Consider the following 8,673-nt stretch of genomic DNA (forward strand, 5'->3'; position numbering starts at 1 on the left):
CATCAAACCAACTAGACTAGAAACTTCCCAAAGGTTCATAGAATAATATGGAAGGGACTTTAGAGACCATCTAGTCCCACTTTTTCATTTTGCATATGAGGAAACTGAGGCCAAAGGGAGTGAAATGAATACTCAAGGTCACATAAGTAGTCGGGTGGCTCTTTGTATCCATCTCAGCACTTGGAATAGATCCTGTAAACAGTAGGTATTTGATAAGTGCTGGTTGATTGGCTGATTTTCAAGCCCTGAGCATTTTCATCTTCTAATTTTCCAGTTGTCATGCCAGGCTTTTCTCTCTCAGCTACCACCTCTGACCTACACTTTCCTTCTCATGAAATACCACCATCAGGATGATGGAAAATTAATGATTTAAGGTGTTCTGTTGATTCCTCTCTTCTCTCAACTCCAATAGGACTTTTGGGTGAGTGAGAGAGAGACAGAGAGAGGGGGGGGAGGGAGAGAAAGAGGGAGTGAAAAAGGGAGGGAAGGAGGGAGAGAGAAACACTTCTGTAAGATTGTAAACTTCCTGAGAACAAGGAATTGTCTTATATTTTATACAGATATACACAACCCCCAGTGGTATCAAACAGTGTTATGCACATAGGAAGTATTGACTAAATTTGTAAGTTTTAATTGAATCTGGATTTGAATCGCATTCTGTCCCTCCTGTCACTAGCACAAGGAAGCTTTTCTAATCTCCTTGGTAGATTAGATAGCTCTTCTTTAGGAATACAGGGAGTTGGGTCTTAATTCTAACTTTGCTAATAAGTCATTTGCTGACCTTGGACAAATAACTTCCCCCTTTTTTTTTTTGAGGCAATTAGATAAATGACTTTCCCAGGGTTACACAGCTAGTAAATGTCTGAGACCTGATTTGAACTCAGATCTTCCTGACTCTAGAGTCACTGTGCCATTGAGCTTCCCCTTCATTTCCTCTTTTCTAAAACTCCATTTCCCCCACTGTAAAATAAGGTCTTCCAGATGGCCTTCTTGGTCTCTTCCAGATCTAATCGGCTATGGTTCTATTTCCCTAGTGAGACTGTTTCACATGAAGCTGTCTCATTGTAAGGATATGACTACTGGTATCAGCTCCAAATTGGCCCCTAGGAACTGTTAATTACTAATCTTCCTCTGAATAGTTGTCCAGGACTAAAGTGAACTGCCTTTTAAACACTTGACATTAGACAGCAGCTTTCCAACCTTTGCTAAAGGCAAGAATGGGTGACTCACAGGGGAAGAGAAGAGAAGAGGTCATCCTTTCTTTTCATTTCAGAATCTTTGCCAGTCTCCCTCCCACCCCTACTCCAACTCCCTCATTTCTTTGCCATGGAAGGATAAGTAGGGAGATCCATTAGTTACACCAGTCTCTCCTTCTACATCAAGGATCAAACTGCTTTGGACTCTAGAATTCCAGGATGCAGAGCTAAATATACCTCTTCCACATGTGTGTGCTTGCGTGTGTGTCCATCCATGCGCCATGTGTATATGAAAGCTTTGCCTGGAGTGCATTGTTGCATAAGGGAACATTTATAGATCTCAAAGGTCTGAGCAGCAACAGTGCTGGGAGGACAGTTAGCTATCTCAGCACCAGGGAGAGCAGCCCTTTATCAGCTACTAGTGTTCCTGGAGCTAGGTTTTCATAGTGGCCACCCTCCTCACAGCCACACCCCCAGGCAGAGAGCTCACCCCTAGGGATGGGTTTAGAAAGCTAGTCTGAGCAGCATCGACCTCCCATTACAAAGCCAAGCTACAGAGAAAGGCCCAGTCATTCTAAAGCCTCCTAATGAACAGCCAGTTTCTATCTCCCTCTTGGTTTCCAGTACATCTTTAGTTGGGGGGTTATGAGGTGCTTCCTATCACTCTGAAGAGCAAGAGAGCTTAGAGAGAGGAAGTATGGCATGGTAGTTAGAGTACTGGACTTGGGTCAGGAATTATAAGGGGGAAAGGAACAAGCATTTAGTAAGTACCTACTGTGTGCCATTTCATTGTGTGAAATATCTCATTTGGTCCTCAAAACATCCCTGTGAAGTAAGTGCTATTATCATCTCCATTTTATGGTTGAGAAAACTGAGGCAAAGAGAGGTTAAAGTGACTTGTTCAGAGTCACAGAGTGAGCATCTCCAGCTAGATTTGAACTCAGATAGTCCTGACAAAGCTATAGTTAGAAGCTAACTTAGAAGTCATGTAGTCCAGCCTCCTTGTTCTGTGGTTGAGGAAACTGAGTCCCCTCTAGGTAGGATTAATAACTTTCCCTTCATCATGCAAGGAGTGAGTGGAAGAACTGGGATTGGAATTCAGATCATTAAACTCCCAATTCAGATTCTTCCCGCTGTACCACACAGACAGAATCACGGATGTTGTGCTTCCAGCAGGTCTTCCTCTCAGGGGTGGAAGACACGGCAGCAGCCACTTCATCCAGTCCATACCTGGAAGCAATGCCTACTATACTGTCACATTCTCTGAGAAGTGGTTATTTAAGCTTCCGCTTAAAGACCTCCATGAGTAAGGACCATACCTCCCAAGACAGCCCATTCCCCATTTGGGGATCTCTAATTGATAACATGTTTGTCTTGACATCAAGCCCAAGTTTGCTTCTTCACAAGTTCTACTCATTTCTCTTACTTCTGCCTTTTGGGAAGACCAGTGTCTAAGTATTTCTCTGATACTTACCAGCTATGAAGTTATGAACAATTCGTCTCAGTTTCTTTATATGCAAAATAGGGATAATTATACCTTACTATCTATCCCATGGGGTAACTTTAAGATATTACTGAGATAATGTGGGGTACCCCAAAAGTTTTAGTGTAGTTTTAAGGTGATACTCTGTGTATGGAAAGAATTTTGGAAACTTTAAAGCATTACATAAATGTCAATTATTATCATCCTTGTTACTGAGTAAATGGATCGTCTAATGAATGAATGAAAAAGCATTTATTAAACCCTTATGGAACTTAACTAAGCCCCTTTTAAGCCCTACTATGCTATAGAATGGGGATAAAAATACAAAAGAAAAAAAGGAAATCCCTACCTGGAAAGAACTTATATCATATGTTAATTGAGGAAGACAACATATATGGAAGAATAGTATCTTGGGGAGGTATTTGATCTGGGAAGTCACAGGGATGGTGAGTGGAGACATAAGGTAAGTCAATTAACACATACTTTCCAGAAATGATGGTAGTATTGATATGATTACCACCTTCAGAGCAAGGGCTGAAAAGAGTTGGGGGGATGTATGTGGAAGCATGACAGGAAGATGGCTGGAAGTCTAGAGATGGCTAGATGTAGTGAGCTCTTACCAGTCAGGACAGCCCAACCCTAACGTGGGGATTCCAGTAGCAGAAGCAGCAGTAGAGGTGAGTGAGATAGCACTCTAGTTACATGGCCAGGTTGAAGCTTGGCCAGGGGCTTGGAAGCAGCTAGATGTTATTATCATCATTTTCATCATCCTATTTTTCTTCTTCTTCTTTACCATCATCACCATCACCACCACCACCACCATCATCAACATTCTGGTCAAATAAAAAGTATCTGAGTAGGGCATAATTTCCAGTAGGTCGTCTTTCCAGGGACCACGCTCTAAGTTAGTAGTAAATCAAATGAGCTCTTGTTATTTATGGTTTAGGTTTGTCTGTAGTACTTATTCCAAGTGAAATTCAAACATTGATCAGCCAAAATGCTGCAGTATTCTCTTTCATCTTGTTTTCTGGCCAATTAGAAGTTAACCCCCCCCCAAATTATTTTAACTCTTGTCTTTGAATATCTCCATCCACTTTCTCTGAGGGAGTTCAATCTGGGGAATACAATTCGCACTGCCTTTGCTGATGCAGGACCTCAGGGTTATCATTCTATAGATTTTTGTTGTATAGCATTAGAAATAAGGATTGGGCAAAATTGTAGGAAATTGGCCTAAGCATCATTTAGGAGCTACTTTTTGGACCAGATTCCTTATAATCAGCTTGTTTTCATACAACCTACCTCTTACTCAGAAAATCTGAGCACAGCATAAATACATATATACTTACATACATTAATATGTGAAACAAATAAATTGAAATTAAATAAATAAATGAGTTTCTGTTCACTAAAGGAAGGGTCTAGATAGTTGGGGCTTGCAGCCAATAACTTTTGCCATACTGAAGACAATATGCTTGTCTTTACTTTTTACAATCTCCATGGTTGAATTGGACAACAGAAGGGAAGGCCTATAAAATTGAATGGCTAGCTCAGTGGTGCATTGGATAAAGTACTGGGATTGGAGTCAGGAAGACTCATCAAATCCAGTCTCAGATGCTTACTAACTGTGTGATCCTGGGCATGTCACTTAACCCTGTTTGCCTCAGTTCCTCATCTATAAAAGGAGGAGAAGAAAATGGCAAACTACTTCAATATTGTTGCCAAGAAAACCCCAAATGGTATCACAAAGAGTTGAACATGACTAAAACAACTGAATTGCCAATTAGATAGAAAATATATAGCAATTATTATATATTTTATATTTATATAATAATATAGATATAAAAAATAAAAAATAGAATATAAAACAGAGAGCCCAGAATAATAGGAGTTTCATTCTCTTAAGAGTCATGTGAAACTGAAGAAGGAATGTTGATGAGTGACAGGGAGAAGGTACAGCCCAATCACTGGCAAAGTTGAAGCATCTTGAGGATCTGATGGGGATCACAGAGATGGGGATGTGTGGGAAAGAGTTTGTCTTTAATTGCTATCTCTGCCACTTACTACCTACTTGACCTTGGCAAGTCCCTTAAACTCTCTGGGTCTCAGTTTTCTCCTTGAAAAAATGAAGTAAGTTGAACTAGATAGGACCTGAAGTTCCTTCCATCTCAAAATCTGTTTTCTGTGGGGTAATACATGGATTTGAAAACTCCAAGGAACTGATTGCAGCTCCTAAGCTGTGGTATACAGTCTTTTGCTATGAGAATTTGTATTCTGATGAGCAAGTCTTTGAAGAGGAACAAATATCTAGGTGGCAGTAAGAGTAAATAAATTCTAGGAACTCAAGAACAAATATGGAATTTGAAGACTACTGTTGGTATAGTGGAAGAAGAATTGGGCTAGAAATAAGAAAAAGTAAGTTTGGTTTCTAGTTCTGGTTCTCCCCTTAATTTGCTAATTTGACCTTTGGCCTTCTATAAGATAAAAAAGTTAACATTAGCTGATCTCTTATGTTCTTCTAGGTCTAATATTCTACATTCTAAATTCCCTTCCATATTTGAAGGTCCTGCCTAGCTTTAATACTTTATATTAGCACAGCACTTAGCATAATACCTGGCACATAGTAGGTACTTGATAGAGATTTTTTTGACTGATTTCCATCCCAAAGTCCTGTCTGGTCTTAACATTCTGTATCCTAAGGTCCCTTTCAGTCCTAATATTTCTTGATTCTGTCTCTATTACTATGCACACTAAAACTAGAGTTTTGTTCCTTGCAGCCGGGCAGTCCTTCAGGAGGTGCTTGAGACAGACTTGAGCAACGAGGCCTTTCCCTTTTCCACTCACAAGCTGGTGAAAGCTGCTGGGCACCTGGTATGTACCAAATGTTCTCCATCCAGTTAATGCCTTGCACACACCTTGTAAATAGCTGGCATTAAACAAGTACTCTTCGATTATCTGGTGGGCACAGATTAGTTTCTCTGACTGTTTCTATAGAAGACACCATGGGCCTGCCCCCATGGGACGGGATGGATAAAGGGCAATTTCAATTTCAATGGGCGATAGGAGGTACATTGACAATTGTCATGGCAGCAACAAACTATGTGCCTGGGACATGATGTGATGGCATTGAAATAGAGAGAACAGGGCAAACATTGCAATTTCATCTGGAAATGACCCTGTCTCTGAACCTCCATCCTGGGGACTTGGGAACCCTTGGTGATAGAGAGAGAATGGAGGAAGGGGGAAAAGGAAAGATCAGAAATCTCCTTATCACCATCAACCCTACAGGAAGAAATACTCAGGTGAAATTCACCCAAGGCTGGACAGTAGAGTGCAAAGAATGCTGTAACTGAGTCAGGAGACTAAGGTTGCTGTATAATGGAAACTGCATTTGGAATCAGAGAACCTCGTTTCAAATCCTATCTACATCATTAATTAGCTATATGACCTTTGGAAAACCATTACACCTCTCTGGGCCTCAATTTCCTCATCTATAAAATAAGGATGTTAGATTAGATAGTCTGTAAGGTCCCTTCCAGTTTTACATCTATGATCCTGTGATACCCTCTTAATAAGTGACTTTGAACAAAGAATTTGATCTCTTTTTTTCCTTTAATAAGATTTTATTTTTCCCCAATTACGTGTTAAAACAATTTTTTACTAAGTTTTGAGTTCCAAAACCTATCCTTTCCTTTCTTTTCCCCTGCCTGAGATGGTAAGCCAATATCATATAGGTTATACACCAATCATGTAAAGCATTTTCATTATTAGTCATTTTGTAAAAGAAGACATGAACAAAAAATTGAAAGAGAAAGAAAGAAACAGAAAGAGGTGGGAAGGAAGGAAAGAATGAAGGAAGGAAGAAAAAGAATGTGAAAAATAGAATGCTTTAATCTGTATTCAGATAATATCAGTGCTTAATCCCTTTAGGTGACATTTGTTCAACTCTCAGATAGGTATAATATCCTTCCTTCCCCACTTCTTCCTCTGGTTTCCTTGGCTTCCTTCGAGGTGCAGCTGAAATCCCCTCTTCCTCCAGAGGCTTTTCCTTGTCCGGAAGCCGCTAGTGCCTTCCCTTCTGAGACCATCTCCCATCTACCCTGCACATGTCCATATGCATACAATTGTTTGCATATTAGGGCGTGACTTTGTGGGAGCAGCTTTTGTTTGCTGGGATTTGTTTGTTTTTGCCTTTCTTTGTATCCCCAGCATTTAGCCCAATGCCTGGAACATAGTAAGTGCTTAATAAATGCTGATTGGCCGCCCAACTACCCCACAGAAACGTGGTGCGGATCCAGGAGATTAGTGACTGTAAATACTTTTTTTTTTTTTAAAGCAATCGGGGTTAAGTAACTTGCTCAAGGTTACACGGCCAGTTATTTCTGGGTGTGGTGCTGAGTGTCTGAGCCCGGATTTGATCCCCAGGTCGTCCCAACACTGGAGCCGGTGCTCTTACTCGCTGAGCCACCTGGCCGCCCCTAAGCAATTGGGGTTAAGTAACTTGCTCAAGGTTACACGGCCAGGTGTTTCTGGGTGGGTGCTAAGTGTCTGAGCCTGGGATTCCATCTCCAGGTCTTCTCAACACTGGAGCCGGTGCTCTTACTCGCTGTGCTACCTGGCCACCCCTGTAAATACTTTTTCAAGAGCAGAAAACATTATAGAAATGGGAAAGAGTCGGAAATTTCTGAAGCTGGATATGGCCTCACACCAGAAACCCACATCATGTTTTTCTCCAAATGACTTCTCTTTTTAAAATAAAGGCTGGAAATTTCCTCCTGAGCCAGACTGACTTTGTATGTGTTGGGTCTAATAACAGGCCTGAAAGCAGCCGGGTAATGATTTTCTCTCAAGCTGGTCTCTGCCCTTTGAGGGAGCAGCTCATTTTTGGTGGAAATTTCCTCACCAACTTTCCTCTCAAGGAAATGGAGTGAGGAAAGGAGAAGAAGCTCCAGGCTCACTCCTTTGGGGCATCCCTATTTGGATCCCAGCAGAGCCAATAACTCACAATCTGCTCCCTACTCTCCCCCAGATACACACAAATGGTGTCAGAACAGCATACCTGGGGCTCTGCACTGGCCAGATCACAGGAATGAGTTTTCATGTACCAGGTTTGGAATCAGGAAAATTGGGTTCTTGTCCTTATTTGGGCACTTTTCCTGACCTTATGGATCATCCAAAAGTCTCATCCATTCTCTTAGCCTCAGTGTCTTTATCCTCACAGTGGGACCACTAACTCTTAACATGCCTACCTCATGGATTTATAATGAAAATCTCACTAAAAGTCTCTTTTTCTTTTCTTAATAATAATAATTCCTGAATAAAAATAATTAATAGTTGACATTGATAAAGTATTATAAAGTATTGTGGTAACTCACAACTAAATAGAAATCAGGCTCTTGATTATTGTTTCTCAATGGTCAAAACATCCAGCAGAATTATTTATGTTGCATTATGGGCTTGATGATGAGGAACCGGGGTTCCAGTTCTGGATTTATCCCTAATGTGCTGTGTGACTTAGGGATGATCACTTCTCATACCTGTTTCAGTGTTTTCATCTACTAAAAGAGGATTGTAATGCTTGTCCTACTTTGTTCATATGTGTACTATATAGCACAAGTAAGATCATAGATAGGGAAATGCTTTGAAAAGTTTAAAAATTACTCCTATTAATTTATCTGCATATGTACATGGGTAAAGGGGGTCATCTTCACTCCAACCCCCATGTAAAGTCTAAGAGAAAGCTAACTAGAATCCCGATGTGTTGGGTTGAACAGAAGAGAGAGCAGCGGAGGGCAGGCAGTCACTCTTTTAAGGTATACTGACTGGTCACTCACACTGGCTCAGGGGACAGTCTTTTTTGAGGCAGCCCCCTCTTCCAGCTGCTGTCATGGGCATCAAGAAAATGCTTGGTCATTTCAAAACTCTTCACCATGCATTCCAAGAAGTGGACCAGGGAGCTCGGCTCAGATCTGTCCCCACCTTGTTGGGGTGTCCTCT

General features: G+C 41.0%; 1 protein-coding gene across 2 annotated transcripts in view; it reads left to right on the forward strand.

Annotated features, from left to right (window-relative positions):
• SARDH (sarcosine dehydrogenase) overlaps window positions 1-8,673 on the forward strand; it is a 137,016-nt gene that overhangs the window by 76,663 nt on the left and 51,680 nt on the right. For both annotated transcript variants that reach the window (XM_069069240.1, XM_069069241.1), the window contains exon 17: window positions 5,454-5,547. In XM_069069240.1, coding sequence (XP_068925341.1) covers window positions 5,454-5,547 — 94 coding nt within the window. The remainder of the gene's footprint in view (window positions 1-5,453; window positions 5,548-8,673) is intronic.

This window comes from Petaurus breviceps, unplaced genomic scaffold, assembly GCF_028583685.1.
Source record: "Petaurus breviceps papuanus isolate PSGF00001 unplaced genomic scaffold, PetGlider_PUasm1.0 90779, whole genome shotgun sequence".
In the NCBI taxonomy this organism is placed as follows: domain Eukaryota; kingdom Metazoa; phylum Chordata; class Mammalia; order Diprotodontia; family Petauridae; genus Petaurus; species Petaurus breviceps.